This window comes from Enhydra lutris, unplaced genomic scaffold, assembly GCF_002288905.1.
Source record: "Enhydra lutris kenyoni isolate GAN:26980312 unplaced genomic scaffold, ASM228890v2 scaffoldscaffold22, whole genome shotgun sequence".
Lineage (NCBI taxonomy): Eukaryota > Metazoa > Chordata > Mammalia > Carnivora > Mustelidae > Enhydra > Enhydra lutris.
In genome coordinates, this window is record NW_019154106.1 from 14,198,155 (window position 1) to 14,216,253 (window position 18,099).

At 35.0% G+C, this 18,099-nt stretch overlaps 2 protein-coding genes across 2 annotated transcripts; both read right to left on the minus strand.

Annotated features, from left to right (window-relative positions):
* Positions 1-4,078: 4,078 nt before the first annotated feature.
* On the minus strand, positions 4,079-5,017 carry LOC111150289 (olfactory receptor 1052-like). Its single transcript, XM_022507740.1, has one exon. The coding sequence runs from the start codon at positions 5,015-5,017 to the stop codon at positions 4,079-4,081; it is 939 nt and encodes a 312-aa protein (XP_022363448.1).
* An 11,320-nt stretch (positions 5,018-16,337) lies between these two features.
* Positions 16,338-17,276, minus strand: LOC111149416 (olfactory receptor 5AS1). Its single transcript, XM_022506457.1, has one exon. It carries the CDS (start codon positions 17,274-17,276, stop codon positions 16,338-16,340), a length of 939 nt encoding a protein of 312 aa, XP_022362165.1.
* Positions 17,277-18,099: the final 823 nt, after the last annotated feature.

The window sequence follows — 18,099 nt, forward strand, 5'->3', positions numbered from 1 at the left end:
TTGTTTCTAGTTTGTAAGTATAAATATTATGAATAAAACTTCTGAAAAAATTATTGCTCATGCATGTTTGTGAACACACACTCATATCTAGGGAATCTTGGAACATGAGTTAGCCATATATTCAATTTACCCTCAGACAGTTCTCCAAAATACCTGAACCATTTTCATACACCTGTTGGAAATGTGTGAATAATGATATTAAACATTTTTACATATGCTTACTGGTTATTCTGAATGACTTTCATATAAACATTTTTCTGTTTTTTTCCATATTCGGTTGTCCTATTTGTCTTTTATTGACTGGCAGTTCTTTTTAATATATTTTGGATGAATCTTTTGCCAGTATACACTCTATGAATATTCTTTCTTAGTCTGTGGCTTGCCTTTTTAGTCTTGTAATGATGTATTTCCAGGGATGGAAGTCTTTATTTATAACAAAACCTCACCGAATATTGTATATAAGTGTTGAGTCACTCAGTTCTATACCTGAAACTAATATTACACTGTATGTTAAGCAACTGGAGTGTAAATTAAAATTGGAGAAAGAAAGAATAAATGAAAGAGATATATTCTCCCATTGTTCTTTTTATTTTACTATTTGTATACCCTTTTTTTAAAAAGATTTTTTAAAATGTATTTGTCAGAGAGAGAGAGCATAAGCATGGGAGCAATAGGCAGAGACAGAAGCAGACTCCCTGCTGAGCAAGGGGTTTGATGAGCGACTCAATCCCAGGACCCTGGGATCATGACCTGAGCCGAAGGCACATGCTTAGCCAACTCAGCCACCCAGGTGGCCTGTATATCCTTATTAAGAAATGTTTGCCAATTTTGATGTTATGAAAACACAGACTTATGTTTACTTCTAGAGGTTCTTTATTTTTTCATCTTTCATACATTTACTTCTATGATCCATCTTAAATCAATCTTCATGTATGATATGAATTAAAATTAAGATTCATAGCTCTTATGTGACCCTGCTTTTTTTTCCCACTCTTTCTTACTCTTTTTAAAAATAATTTCTCATTCTTTGCATGTGATTAAAGGTACATAGAAAGTAAAGATGGCATTACTTTCCACCTGGGAGGGCTTCACTCTTTCTAAAAAGGCATAACAGATGAAAAGCTAAGTTAATTCAAATACTATTTGTGCTGGTTCTGCATTGGGTTGAAGTTGGACCTCATTTTTCTTCTTCCTTCTCCCTGTTTGGGTGTAGATTTCCCAAGATATTGGTTAAGAGTTGCACTTTTCTCTCTCTCTAGCTTTAAACACTATAGAAAATTAAGTTTTAATTCTTTGGTGGTGTGAACTTAGCTCCCTGTCCTATATAGGCACATCTTGGAGATATTGTGGGTTTGGTTCCAGAACACTGCAGTACACATAAAAGTTATGTTTATATTATGCTGTGGTCTAGCAAGTGTGCAATAGCATTGCATCTAAAAAAGCCAGTGCGCATACCTTAATTTAAAAACAACACAATGAAAATTAAAAAAAAAAAAAGCTTGAGAAAAAATAAAAACACTTTATTACTACAAAATGCTAACCATTCTGAGCCTTCAGCAAATTGTCATCCCTGATCCCAGATTACTGAAACGAATATGACAATATTGAAAAAGTTTGAAATATTGCAAGAATTACCAAAGTGTGACCCAGAGATACAACGTGAACAAATTTTGTCAGAGAACTGACATTGATAAACTTGTTTGATGCAGGGATGCCATGAACTTTCCATTTGTAAAAACACAGTAGCTGTGAAGTTAAAGTGAAGCATAATAAAGGGAGGCATGCTTACACATCAACTGCAGCCAATATCTGGAGGGGGCTGCCAGCCTCGTGTCTGACGCAGCCCTCTACCTCTGGTGAGACCTTATCAACCAAGCACCTAGAGGCTGAGAAAAAATACCACTGTCTTTCCAATCCCATTTGAATCTGCAAACATCTGAATCTTCTGTGCCACACAAAGAAAACTCTAGCCCTTTTCTCCTGGCTTACAGCAAGATCAGAATCTGGCAAATGTTCTGGAGAGGAAACCTTTATTACATTTTTTGGTATCTCTTCCTTCCAGCAAGATTTTGTGTCTTCTAAGCACAGCAAGAGTGTGGGGGGATTTCCATCGACCCCTGTGGCCCAAACCAGTGTCTTACGCCCTCCACCTTCCATCCTATCCAATTTCTTGAGGTGAGGCGGGGGAGGAGAGGGAAATAGCTGTGTGTTTAAGCTCCAACATACTCCAGTTCAACTCCTCAGGCCAAAGAACTGCTGCGAAGACCACTGTTTTCTCTTCCCCCAGAACAGCTACAGGGCACAGGAGCCCCTGCTTTTGATAGACAGTAATTTTAATATTTGTTTTGCTTGGGATAACACCAAAGCTTCCTCTCTGTTTCTCAGAAGTTATTTATTTATTTGTTTATTTATTTAGTATTTAGGGAAAGGGGAGCATAGAGAGAAGGAGAGAGAGAATCTTAAGCAGGCTTCATGCTCAGCACAGAGCCCAGCACAGGACTCCATCTCTAGACCCTGAGATTATGACCCAAGCCGAAAGCAAGAGTCAAATGCTTAACCGACTGAGCCACCCCAATGCCCCTAGAAGTTTTCATTTAAATCTATCCATCTATCTATCTATCTATCATCCATCATCTATCTATTATTATCTATCATCTATCATCTTTCTATCCTCATCTATCATATATCTAATTTATCTATCTAGTCTATTACATGTTCATCCTTCTGTTTATTTGTTTACCTGGTCTTCAAGCCTGCTCAGACCCAGAATATAGCTAATTCCCTGAGAAGAAATGTCACTGTGTGGTGAAACCTGGAAAACTTCTGTCTGGACCTCTCCTGAATCTGCTGAACTCTTTCCAGAGCCCTCCATGCAAGTCCTCACCTGCATTGTCAAGTGTGCCCTGAATCAGGGAGACTAAGTCAGCCTGCATCTCCAAGTTCATGTCTCTCTGAAATATAAGCCCCTCCAACTCTTTTTTCTTCAAAAGCCATTCAATTCACTCAACAGATGTCTTAACTTATCTTGCTTTTTTTCATTATTTTTGCATAGATGTTCTTTTGATCCAGAAGTAAAAGTGCATATTTTCCTAATTTTTTAAAAAATTTTGAAACATTTTAAACTTATAGAACAGAATCAAGAATAAGAGATTTGCAAGAATATTTAAATGATCTCTCCTGTGTTCCTTCCCTATAGATACTAACTGCAATTGCTTATTTGCTTCATCAGTCTCTTAATCTCTATCTTACTATATGTATATATGTATGTGTGTGTGTGTATACCCATTTATATACACATATCTTTCTTTATAATAGTAATGACATAATATTATTTTATATTATCCAGTACACAGTCATGCTTTCCAAAAGTTTGAGATGTAACATCAGGTAATGCATTCATCTTCACACAATATTTTGAAAACTTATTTACCATACCCCTCCATTACTTGTTCCTTTAACAGCTTTTGCCCTATATCTTAAATCTCTTAATGTTTGGCTCTCACAGAGTAACTGGTACAAGTAAAGGTACTAAACAGAAGTGTGTTGAAGGAATAAATTATAACTAATGACAGTTATTTTTTTTCTATAGCTATTCTAAGATACCATTAAGATATATAATTCAAATACAAAAATGGAGATATATGTCTCTACTTGGATGATAGCATTTTTAGAACAACAACAACAACAAAGATCTGATCCAAGAAAATCATGCTAAAAGGCTATTTCACTTTTCCTCTGAGATAAGAATGAATTTGATAAATTCCTATTGTTGGAGTGTTCTTTTCATTTGAATCAATGTCAGAGTCTTTTAAATCTGTGGTGAGTTCTTTCATAGCATAGCATCAGAATTTTTTAGGGGAAAAAAGATGTACTAGCTCTTGAGAGAATGAAATTGTTAAGTCACAAAACAACGAATGATAAAATATAGTGATTTTCAGTCTTCCTGTCAATCTCAACACGTCTTCAATTTCATGAGTCTACCTTGATTACAGTTTTTGGGCGTTTGTGTCTGTGACACAATTTTAAGAAAAGCCTATCTATTTAATGTTAGGTTAACAAATCCATTGAAAAGATTGGGTCAGGTGGGAATTCTTTTCCACCATATTGACCTTCTGGCTGCGTCTTTCACATCCTTATTTCGTAAGCTATAAATCAGTGGGTTTAGCATGGGGATCACCAACGTATAAAACACAGCAGAGACCTTCTCCTGCTCCAGGGAATACTGAGAACTTGGCTGGATGTAACTGAAGGTCACAGACCCATAGAATAATGTCACAGCAGTCAGATGAGAGGCACAAGTGGAGAAGGCTTTGCGCCTCCCCTCAGCGGAGCGGATTCTCTGGATGGCAATGATGATGCACGTATAAGAGACCATAATGATAGTGAAAGTGAACATTGCAATGACCCCAGAGAATATTAAAAGCAGCATTTCATTGTTATGGGCATCAGAACAAGAGAGTTTCAGGAGAGGAGGAATGTCACAGAAATAATGGTTCACAATGTTAGGACCACAGAAGTCTAATTTGAGCAAACCGATTGTGTGTGTGAGTGAGTTAATGAGCCCACCCAGGTAAGATGCAAGTACCATCTGAACACAAACCCTTTGGGTCATTATGACTGTATACAACAAGGGATTAGCTATTGCCACATAGCGGTCATAGGCCATCATAGACAGGAGGATGCCCTCTGTGGTTACATATACTGCAAAAAAGAAACTCTGTAGAACACAGCCAGCAAATGTGCTGGACTTATGTTTTGATAGGAAATTGACCAACATCTTTGGAGCAAAGACAGTAGAATAGCAGATATCACAAAAAGAGAGGTTGCTAAGGAAGAAGTACATTGGAGTATGAAGTTGGGTATTTAACCAGATCAAGATAATCATCCCCCAATTACCTGCCAGAGTGGTGAAATAAATAAGGGTAAAAAGCAAAAAGAGAGGGATCTGCAAATTAGGGTTTTCAGTTAAACCTACCAGAAGGAATTCCTTCACCCCTGTATGGTTCCAACCTGCCATACATTCAGGTTTATATAGCTTTTCAGTTGCAGAACAAGGTGATATCACTCAGATGAAAAAGATATATGTACAGTTTCTTCCATGATCCAGTATCCGTAATAGTATTGGGGTGTTTATGTTTACCCTGCAGTTGGTTGAAGAGAAGAAATTAACTTCAGCAGTGGGGTATACATGTACTAGACAATCTACTTACAGTGACTCAAATTCTTGGAACTAGAAATGATTTCATACCCAGCTTCTCAGCTTCCACATCGTAAATATTGAGAGAAGGAAACTCTTTTAGATCAAGAAAATGTTAATTGGTAAAATTGACAGTCAAAACCAAATATGCCTCATACCAAACTTCTATTTCATGCTAGGGCATAGACAAGTTCTCTGCTTACATCGTCTACATACTGGGGCTTTTTGTAATAGAAATTATTCCTTCGTCTTCTGGCCAAACTGTGGCTACTTTTCAACACCCGGTTCACTCACGATGCTGACTTTCATAACATGCAACCCCTTTCTTTTCCAAATCTCAAACTTTGGAACTTTTTTATGACTCACCTTCTCCTCAGATTCTGCACTTGGAATATCAATGACTGTGTCCTCCATAAGAGCTGAACTGAGAGGAAGAGGCAAAACAATCTTTTCTTCATTTAATAGTGTTAAGGCCCATCAAAAAATTGATTTGAAAGCCCTTCTCTTTTGCATCTTTGGATAACTTCACCTTGCATCTTTGATTTTTATCAGCATTAATTCTAATGCCCCCAAAAACCCAATGTCAAGGGGTTGGGTATAAGAGCAAGATGTTGAAACTATACCAATCAGATAGGTCTGATACTATATACAAATAAATATATAATGGATTAAGCATTAAATGAAATATTTTTATATATTTAAATTCATAATCTATAGCCTCATAAGTATATAGATGTACTTATAATTTGAAATGACATACACTGAATAGTTCATGGCTAAAAATTGCTTATAAGACAAAGGAAGCAAAAAAATCAGATAACACCCCCAAAAATAAAACTTAAACAATAATCACAAATAAACATGTAAAAATCCACTATCAACAACAGCCTTATAGCTCAGATAGTCTAATTTAAAAACAATACACATTGATTTGAAGTCTGTTGTATCCTGGCACACTAGGGTTGTAGTGGGAAGTATCAGATTGTTGTAGCAAAAACAGTCTTAAGCTCTGAGAATCAAATGTCTGTGTACATGCCCTGGTTTCATTAGAGACAGGATGCAGTGACAAGCTCAAGAAAAATAGAAACTAATTCTTAAAATATTATCATTGGACTTATAAAATAAAATTACATCTAAAACATTTCCAAAATACTATTATATAGATATGAAAGGAATGGCTTTCCTTGTATAGTTAAAATACATTGTAATTCTCAGATATTCTATTTTAAAAAGAATTTTCCATAAATGTGTGACTAGTCTTACATTACTACATACAACAAATATTAAGTACTATAAATACACAAGCATACACAAAACTATTGAATGTAGGTATTATGTAAATATTGCTCTTTTTCCCATAAAATGGGAACCTTTGAAATCTTTGAAAAATAAATAACCCACAGGTAAAGACATTGTTTTCTGGCTATTTGGAAACAATACTGAAATCATACAGCTGGTGAGAGATTCTTTTAGTGTAGGGAGATAAGAAATATTAAAAGTTTTAAATAAACCTACATTACCACTTCTCAAACATATTCACAACAAAACAAAGTCCAGAATAAGCAGAATATCTAGTGAGAAGACCAGGTTTTCATGATTCTTTAAAGACTAATTCCTGAGCATAGAGATTTTTTAATGTTTGGTTGCTTTTCTTTTGGGGACATGAGCTGTAGCTCATGTGTGGATGTGAATCTTAGATGTCCACAGGCTGAATCATTAGCATCTTTTCTGGTCTCTGGAGACTGAAGATAATCATTCCCCTGAAGGTCTTCTAGATGTCTTTGCCTTCACCTTGATAAAACTTCACTCTTCTTTTTATAAATAAATCACTCATACATCTTGCAGTATAGACACAAAATAGAGAATAAATGCAATGCAGGAACTAAAGAAATATATGCTACTTAGACAAATCTTCAAATGTTCTAATGATGAAACAGCTGAGATTATATATGTTTTTCCTGTAAAATGGGGACATTCACACATGTTCTATCATCCTCGTTGGTTCCTTATGAAGTTGTTATATATTAATGCAGGATATCATACACTCCAAACTTTAACAATAATTTGCATTAAATTTTTACACACATACAGAATTAATTGAACTTTATAATCTCTTTTCGGTTTGTTTAAAACAGTATGCTTTTCTTTTCTTTAATAATTCAATAGACATCACAGAACTGTGGATTATGTCTTATAATTCTTTTGTAGTTTCCATTCTACTGAAGAGTAGACACATAAGACACTGTGAAGATTTTACATATAGTTCACATAGATTTATTAGCTTTTTGCATAATTTATATTTAGCTCTCTTAATCATACAAATAATATATTTATTACTGTATGTTTGGGAGAAGATGGTCGTTGGTTTTGTGAAGGTGTGTTGTTAATTTTAACATGAAAGCAGAGTAAGTCACAATATAGACAGATAAATTAAAGCATGAAGTCATGTCAATCCAAATATTGTACAAAACCCAAATAATTATCACAAGTTATATGCAGTTGTGAAGATTCCAATAAATCAACATTAGAGTGTCTTTAGATACAAAATAGAATATATTGCCATGTAATGAGAGAAAAGAATTTCGGAATCCAACAAAACAATCAGTGAGGAATGGAATTAGCTACATAATGAATTAGAGTTGCAAATTAGAAGCAGGAGGAAAAAAAGCAATATGATTAAATGTAGCCAAATCAATGGCACGTACTCTAAAACCAACTGTTTCATAACTTGTGAAGTCTTTGCTACAATAACTCCAACAAGGGATCAGTGTCAATGGCAAGAAGAGAATCCTGTATTTGCTGGCCAAAAATATCTTGGCTGGTATACAACTTAAGTTTTCTGAAATGGAATCTCTGACTTTCTTGAGATGGGTTAGTTCCTTCAAAAATGGGGAAGTATTTTGGATACAAGGAAGGTTAGATTTATTATAAAAATGATAAACTTAAATTCACAAAATCCACAGTTTAAGAAAACTTGTTATATCATCAGACTGATCATGTTTGCAAAACCAACTTCAAATACATAATCAGCAACTGACCTAGAACTGAGTGTTTTGTTGAAAATTAAAGGGAATGTTAGTATGATTTTAGAGAGTATAAACTAATAAGACAATTTGGAATTCACCATATTAATATAATCATGTATTAAAATATAAAGCATTCATATTCTTGTGTTGATTTAATTTGTTGGCAAATAAGCTTGAGAAAATAAAAAGAAATCTATAAATTCAATTGAAAACAGAATCAATTTAATTAAATAAGATTATATATTATGGCAATTTTAAAGAGCTCTTAGAGAAGTGATTGTTACATTTCGCTAGCTTTATAATTAGACTATCCTGTTTTGTACTCTGAATCAAAATGCAAGGAGAAAAGTTGATTTTTTATATCTATTACAGCAAAAGATTGCTTGTTGAGTAAAATAATAGAAAATTGGTAGTGAAAAGACATTTCTGTGTGGAAAAGTGGTTCTTGAAGTTAACAAGTAATTCACATTTCAAGAAATAGTTGGGGAATAATTTGCTCAATATTCCAAAACAAAATAACTATTCACGTTAATTTCTGGCTTTTAGATAAATGATATTTGAAGTTTGACATACTGATAACTTATCACTACATTAATTGCTGATTACACACTGAAAACTTTATTATATTCAGCTTCTCACACATCATTTATGGAATTCTGGTGACATTGGATTAAAAAATGTATCTCTCTATATGCATCTGTGAAATCCAGTATTAAATAACACAGAAAGAAAGGACAGAAGGAAGGAAGGAATGAAAAAAGGGAGGAAGGAGGGAAAGAATGGGAAAAGGAAGGAAGGGACAGGGGAAGAGACAGAGAGAGTGAGAGGAGAGGGTGAGAGAGAATATCCATATAACTCTAAATATAAATTGTAGAATAATAGATAATTTAGGACAGATATTATGTTTAAAAAAAAACATTTTTATTTACTTATGAGAGAAAGAGAGAGAGAGCGAGAGCGAGCAACAGGAGCAGAGGGAAAGAGTAGAGAGGGAGCACCAGTGTGGGACTCGTCCAGGATCCAGGATCATGACCCGAATTGAAGACAGATGCTTAACCAACTGAGCCACCCAGGCACCCTAGAACACACATTAGAATTTCCATCATTAGTTTAAAAGCTTTTGTAATTTCACTTTCAAGTACAAAGTTCAAGCATATGAAGAATGATTTGTTATTCAGGTAAGGATTGGAAATTGAAAAATTTAAGAATTACTAGCATGCTTTCTTAGAATATACTCGGCATTCTTCAATATCTAGACCTATGTCTGGGAAACACTACATTTAGCCTCCTTCCCATTCAAGATCACAGGCATTCTTTAACCTTGTTTTATAGATCTAGGTCAGACTTTACCTCCTTGTACAAGACTTCTGTCAGAGTATCATAGTCAAAATCTTTCTATGTCTTTCTCTAGTAGTGCCTAATAGAATGCTTCGTGTATCAAATTGTACATTAACAATTAGCTGAAAAACTGAATATATTTTATATTACTGTACTCACCATCTTTAGAGTTTTAGGTAGAAATAAATAACAGTTGTAAACATTATAAAATATGAAGGGATCAATTAAGATTGTGCATGTGTGAATAACTGAAGGTGCCAGATATAAATGAATAATTGAGTTGCATTCCAGAATAATCAATGAAAAATTTGCACCACAAGCAGAATAATCAACCATTGCCTATTCCTCTATAAATGGATGCCAGCATTCAAACTGATCATAGTGGCTGACATAAATTCTTTGAAAATATATTCACTAGTGAAATGTGGAGCGATACTTGTTAATATAAAAAGCTAAGACATATGGGCTATTAGAAATGACAGGTAAGGGTTAACTTATTCAGGAGTGATTCCTTACAGGCTGTCCTCTTGCAACGTTATATGGAAATCAGCTACAGATCAATGTGAAAGCAGTAAAGGAAAGTGCTGAGGTGAGGAAGCAGGGAAGCCACATGTCAAAAGCTTCAACATCAGCAACTGGACTCCATTCCCCTGATTAAGCCAGGAAAAAAGATGGTGTTTCCTTAACCACGAAGCCTGAGCTAGTAGATCAGGCTTCTGCCTAATTTATTGTATTTTCACTTACGAGGTTTGGACCAGAGGTTCTTGATCTTCAACAAGTCATGAGGATGCTGATGTTTCCCGACATGTAAGTGTTGAGGTGGCATCTTTGGGTGGTCATTATTCTGTCTACCATACCCACCCAGATGGTCATTGGAAAATGTTTCTAAGCAAAATTACCCAGTTTTATAATGTAGCCACAGATTTTAGCCTTGTTTATACATTATTTATTTTCATGTTGGTGATAACAGTTATGGGCTGCTTGACTCACATGACACCTTACTTACTGGATGATTTATTCCTATAAGACTAATCTTTTTATATGGTCAAGTGTCCACCCCTGTTAGCCACATGTGAACATGGTCTGTACCCTAGGGCTTGTCGCTTAACCATCCTCATGTTTCCATACTTCTTCCATGACCTACAATTTCACCACCACACTTTGGTTTGGATCCTGGTTCATGACTTGTGTTGCATATAGATCAACATTAGCAACCTTCTGGATTGGGAAAAAACCCAGATGGTTGTCTAAAGTGTACATCATCATCCTTGGACATCTTCTCTTGGAGGAATCTTAGATTGGTTGGTTCCTGGTTTAGTAAAAGGCATCAAGTGTCACTACACAGTTTTTTGCTATGTTCACAATCCTAAATCCTAAATACTTGCTTCTGCAGCAATGTCAGGGATCATGTCGACAGCACTTTTTAGTGGAAACGGAAAGGATCACTGACATAGTGTGGTAGATATCGTGGAAGACACCACCTTGGAATAGGAAAGAAAGAATTAGAGTGAAGGGCCAATGTTCAAAACTAATTCTTTGCTGGCTATGAAAAGTATATAGGGTTGAGAAGTTAAGAAAATAAAATTATGATATAATGCTGTGATGGACCAAAGATGGCTGTAAATTCATGGACACAACTCCCCTTGAATCTGGGGGCACCTTCCTGACTGACTTCTTAACAGAAGACAAAAGGAGTGATGTTCTGGGACTTCTGAGGCTAGAACATGAGAAGCTAGTAGCATCTGTCTTAGGCTTTTGGAACACTTGCTCTTGGATTATCCTAAGACCACTTATTGAAGAGAACACTTGGAAAGACCAGAACAAGATGTCCTAAGGCTGCATGGAAAAGAGATGCCTTGCCAACATCCAGCTATTCCAATTCCAGCTATTCAGGTGACCCCAAATGAGACATCAGGCATTGGGGTGCAAGGAGACTATCCTTATCTACCTCTTCCCACATGGTAGATTCCTGAGCAAAATGAATGGTTGTTTTTAGCCACTAGAGCAATATACAACCAGAACAAATGCTGACAGGGCAACTCAGGTCACATATTCTGACATTATTTCTATAGCTACACCTGAATGATTTGGACTTCAGCTCTGGCTCACCCTGATGTGTGATAGTGCCCCTTTGTGGAAATACCAGGGCTTCATCTTCTTGCATGGTCTCAATGATAAGGCTTGTTTTTCAGCCTCAAAATCAAACCTTAAAAGCTGGTGCTCCCCCAGCCAGTGAATTTTGAGTTTGCAGGAAAGGGCTAAAACAGGGTTTGGCCATGGCATATGGGTATTAGACCCTTCTGATGGGAAGAAGGAGGGATTGTTGCCTCCCTAAGAATACACGTTAAAAGCCACGTCCTGCTTCTCAAATAATGATGGCTGATCCAGCCAGATTATCATACATTATCTCAAAATGGGATAAACGCTGATGAGAACAGTATACTTGATGTTGCTTCCATCTGTGAGGAGGGATGACACCAGGAGGTGGTGCCAAGAAAAAAAACGAAATTTTCCTTTAGTTTGTTCAAGAACACATAAAACAAAAATGATTTTTATGGAGCATAAAATCTTTTAACTTCTTATAGGAGAAAAATGATAAGTTATGATAAAATCCTTGTTTTTATAAACAATGATGACTATGTTTATATAAGAATACAATGGGGCATATACATACTTAATTAGAACAAATAACAATGTATCATTTATATATTATGGCATGTCCTCACCATGCTTAGCAGCTGACTAAGAGAAAGTATGGATTCTCAATTAATACTCACCCCCAGTCTCTAACAACTTGACAAACATCTCATGTATTTCAGGAAAGTATTTTTTATTTATTTCTCAGGCAAAAATTACTTACGGATGTATTTTTTTTAAGTGGACTCTGAGAAACAATCTGAAGGTTTTAGAAGGGAGAAGGTTGGGGGGATGGGTGAACCTTGTGGTGGGTATTAAGGTGGGCACGTACTGCCTGGAGCACTGGGTGTGGTGCATAAACAATGAATTTTGGAACACTGAAATAAAATAAAATAAAATTAAATTTAAAAATATATCTTTTAAATATGACCAACAATTGTTTTTGGATTCAAGTCACAGAAAAAATGATATTTTTTAACTCCTGCCTTGAAATTCACTCCAATGCTCAATGTAAAGGTAATAAAGATGTAGAATTATCACATAGACTTTATTTCTGACCTGAAAAAAGATCTGCATTAAATATGCAGATATTATTACAGAAGGAACAATATTTTTAGGATTTTAACTTTGTATACTATTTTGCTTTCTTGTAACTGAAATGTAATAGCTTCTCTGGTAACATCCTCTCTTTCTCAACATAAAAGCAGAAAAATAAATCTCATAAGATGTGATGACCAAAAGACCCTACTTTATTATAATTTTTCTCAACTATAGATCTCTTCTCAATATATATTCATTCAGCTTTAAATTTATGTGCTTACTTTATTAAATTATGTGTTAATTTTCTGTATTCATGTGGTGGATCTTTGAAATAAATCAACATTAGGGAAATAATGCAGAAGATAAAATCTCATCTGAGATGTTCTTTGCAAATTATTATTCTGATATATTCAGGCAGTGACCTCACTCTTTTGTGTTTCACTTGCTTTATGGACAAAGAAATAGTCTTGACTAAGTTCAGTGGTTCTCATTAAGGGGTAATTTTGCCTCCAAAGAGATATTTGGCAATGTTTGGATACATTTAGTTGTCCTACATTGGGAGAATGCTAATGACATCTAGTGAATAGAAATCCAGGATGCTTCTAAACACCTTAAAATGTACAGTATAGGCTTCTCCTCCTCCCCAGTAAAGAAATATAGGCCCAAAATGTCAACAGGAACTCTAAGTTAGATAAACTCTTAACAATTAATAAACTCTTAATAATTAATAAAATCATTAAACTTTTAACAATTTTATAGTTTATGCATACAGTGTAATCAAAAAATGGGCAGAAGACATGAATAGACTTGAATAGACAGGTTTCCAAAGAAGACATACAAATGGCCAACAGACGCATGAAAAGATGCTCAACATCCGTGGTCATCAGGGAAATACAAATCAAAACTACAATGAGATACCACCTCACACTTTCAGAATGGCTAAAATCAACAATACAAGAAACAACAGGTGCTGACGAAGATGTAGAGAAAGGAGAACCCTCTTGCACTGTTGTTGAAAATGCCAAATGGTGCAGCCACTCTGGAAAACAGTATGGAGGTTCCTCAAAAAGTTAAAAATAGAACTACCCTGTGACCCAGCATTTGCACTACCAGGTATTTACCCAAAGAATACAAGAACACCAACTCAAAGATATACATGTACCCTGATATTTACAGTAGCACTGTCAACAATAACAAACTATGGAAACAGCCCAAGTGTTCATCAACTGATGAATGGATAAAGAAGATGTGATATATATGTAATGGGATATACTCAGCCATAAAGAAGAATGAAATCTTAACCATTTGCAATAATGTGGATGGAGCTAGAGTACTATGCTAAGTGAAATATGTCAGTCAGAGAAAGACAAATACCATATGATTTCACTCATATGTGGAATTTATAAAATGAAACAAATGAACAAGAATAAAAAAGAGAGAGAGAGAGAGAGAGAGAGAGACAAGGAGGCAAACCAAGAAACAGACTCTGAACTATAGAGAACAAATAGATGGTTACCAGAAGGAGATTGGCAGGGAAAGTAGGTTAAACAGGTGATGGGAATTAAGAAGGGCACTTGCTGTGATGAGCACGGGGTGTCCTATGGAAGTGTTGGTTCACTATATTGTACACTTTAAACTAATATTACACTGTATGTTAACTAACTAGAATTTAAACAAAAACTTAAAAAAATAAAATCAATGACAGCAGGAACAAAACCAAATACATTGTAGTTTATTTATTTTAAACTAACTTATTTAAAAAAAAATGAAAACAGTCTCAGATTTAATAGGCCCTATTAAGGAAACTGAGAATTTTTTTATGCAACCTTATATACATAACACAATGGATGGATGATGGATGATGGATGATGAGAAGGAATCAATTCATTCCACAGTACTCCCATCAATGTTTTTTTAAAAGGAAATTACACGAAAATTAAAAAGAAAACTTTGAACTAGCCCATAAGTTTCAGAAACTATTAAAAAATAAGAACAAATTAATGGTATTGTACTGTGCACTTGGACAGTCTTCGTAGTAGGACAGGTGTTTTAACATGCTGAAGGTCACTAATTTAAATATTGAGTTCTGCATTTTTGTTTTTTGGGTTTTTTTTCTTTTCTTTTCTTTCTTTTTTGTTTTGTTTTGTTTTGTTTTTACTTTCTTGCTTTCTGGCAACATCTCAGAACATTTGGAATGCTTCACAGATATTTTTGAAGTGCTTAATTTCTTCTGGGAATCAAACCTTCCCTGTTTCTTAAAATCAAATAGTAATATATTAGTAGAAAAATAATGAACAATGATATACCATTACATTAAAATTGGCAGTATAAGCTTTGCATGTATTCTAGGAGATTGATACATTTTTGATCACCTAATTCTCAAATCATACACATACTAATAGCTTTACAAATATTAGTTCATTTAATCCTCAAAGCAACCCATGGCAATGGGCAATATCTTATCATTGACTTATCTCCATTTATAGGGTTACAACCAGTATAAACTAATCCAGTCATTCATATTTTCAGACTTACTAGAAAATGCACAGTATTATATATTCACATGTACACAATTTATTCTTTCAACTTTATCAAGATAAAACAACGGAAATGGAGACTGAAGGAGCAAAATCAACCACAGAAAATCTCTGTTAATTTAATCATCAAAAGTGATCCCAGGAGTGTCTACATTTCAATTGGTTTGCATTGTCAATTTGCAGAATAAAATGATTAGAGCAATTGTTCACCTCTTCTTGAAGACAGGGACTCAAAGATTAACTCAGTAACATATGGCCAAATAATTAGTAATATATACAGCTTATAATCTTGATGGTCTTCACAAACTTTTTTGGTTTTCGTATGTACCCACTATGAATGGAACACTAGAGGATCTCTTACACTAATCAATCTAGCCCAAAGAAAATCAGAGTCTTATAACTTCACACTGTCCTAATATTAAAAAAGACCATTGCTATTTGACTTCTATCTGATTTCCTAAGAGCCAGTGAAACCACCATTGTTTATTATGAATGACATCAAATGTCCCTGATGATGAATGTTCTGCGGGTGCAGAATCTAGACTCAGTTTCCCAAAGAAAGCTAAATTTACTCACTCATCTTTACATCATCTATTTATTCTAGCCTTTCATCCTTTAAACACACATGTAATGAGAATGTGCTGTATGTCCGATACTATATGGGAGTTGGAACAATAAACCAAGAAAAATAGCCCCTGTTACCAAGGAGCTTCTCATATGGGGCGGTTGACAGACAATTCAACATCTATCTTTGATATAACATGGTAAAGAACATAATGAGTCACAAAGTATTGCACAAAGTATTTAGTGAACACTAACTGGAAAGCAATTATTTTTATTTATTCTATTTCAAGTATCTTTCACAGAGTAGAATGATTTTGGAGAGCCTATTTCTGAATGAGGGGGCAAAAATATTTTAACGTATTGGGGATGAAAGAGTTATCTTTATTTCTGAAAAATGATAATAAATTTCGAAGAGTTGACATACTAGGTATTCATGGCATGATGACAGTGGAAGGGCAAGCTATATCTTGAATATTCTTAAATAATTTAAATTCTTATTCATTTAAAAGTCCAGTTTCTTTCTAATAGCTTTTTGAGGGCATTCTTTACATCCTTGTTTCTGAAGCTGTAGATTATTGGGTTAAACATGGGAAAGACAACAGTATAAAACACTGCAACGACCTTGTCTGTGTCTAGGGAATAGCTGGTTGTGGGACGTAAGTACATAAACAGGAGCGTTCCATAGAATAACGTGACTGCTATGCAATGGGAAGTACAGGTGGAGAATGTTTTGCTCCTGCCCCCTGAGGACTTGATGCTCAAAACAGTGATAAGGATACAGGAGTAAGAGATAAATATGACCACAAAAGTGCTCGTTTGAATGAAGCCACACAAGGCAAAGAGCAAAAGCTCATTGATATGGGTATCAGCACACGACAAAGCTAGGAGAGGTGGGATATCACAGAAAAAATGATTCACAATATTGGAGCTGCAAAATGGCAGCCTGAATGTGAGGCACACGTGTACCATTGCAGTCATACTTCCACTGCAGTAGGCCAACACGATGGAGCAGACACAGACTCTCCTGGACATAAGTGTAGAATAGAGCAACGGGTTACAGATGGCTGCATAACGGTCATATGCCATTACCGCTAGAATAAGGCACTCAGCATCAGCAAAACAACCAAAGAAAAACATTTGTATGGCACAGCCATAAGGAGAGATGCTTTTCCGGGAGGCTAAGAAATTTACCAACATTTTAGGGGAGATTGCTGAAGAATAGCAGATGTCTAAGAAAGACAGGTTGCTGAGAAAAAAATACATGGGGGTTTGAAGACTTGAGTTGATATTAACTATGATTATTAAACTCATGTTTCCCACCAAAGTTAATGTATAGACTATGAGAAATACCAAGAATAGTGTGACTCTGAGAGGGAGATAATCTGTGAATCCAACAAGGAGAAATTCAGTTGGCATGGTATAATTGTTCTCCAACATCTTGGTTTTCTTGTTTTTCTTCTCCAAAACAGATGTCATCAGAATACGTGAGTTGACTTGAGTGATGTATGAAGAGAGAATATCTTTATTCTCCTTTTTAAGGAAGCCAATAGAAGGATAATAAAATCACAGCTATGACATTTTCTGTGATCTATTTGGTTTGTTTACTTTTCTTATCATTTTCTTTAAAGGAGGTAGTTAAATGTCTTCGTTGGTACCAGGGGATGTTATTCTGAGTTGGTGTTTGGAGGAGCAGTCAATCTCCAAAATCTGTGCACTTTAAGAAATGAAATCAGTTCCTTTCAAGCCGAAGGGAAAAGAATGTGGCTTGGTCAATAAGATCTAGTAGAATTGTGAAAATTGGCAAAATCCTTAAAGCAAAGCTTTATTTTTCCCTCCTAAAATCATGTTCCTTCATGTAAAAGAGAGTTGGGAAAAGTTCTAGGAAAAAAGTGCCTGCGGGTAAGCTAGCTAATTCTACAGAAGAATATCTATGATCTTGAGAAGCAGTTAACATAACAGTTAAGACACAGTAGTTACTGTAAGAGATGACTGGGTTCAGACCTTAGATTTGCTACTTATGCGTTGTGTGAGCTTGATAAAGTTATTTAACTGCTCTGTGATGGCTAGAGGAATAAATGAGTAGATATTTGTAAAACATTTGTGTTACTGGCATATAATAAACACTAATATGAGCATGTATTAAATAAAAATAATTAAAACAAATAAATTGACCTTTTTGTTTCTTTTAATTGCTTGCTTGATACTGAATTTTATTTATTTATTTATTTATTTATTTATTTATTTATTTATTTATTTATTT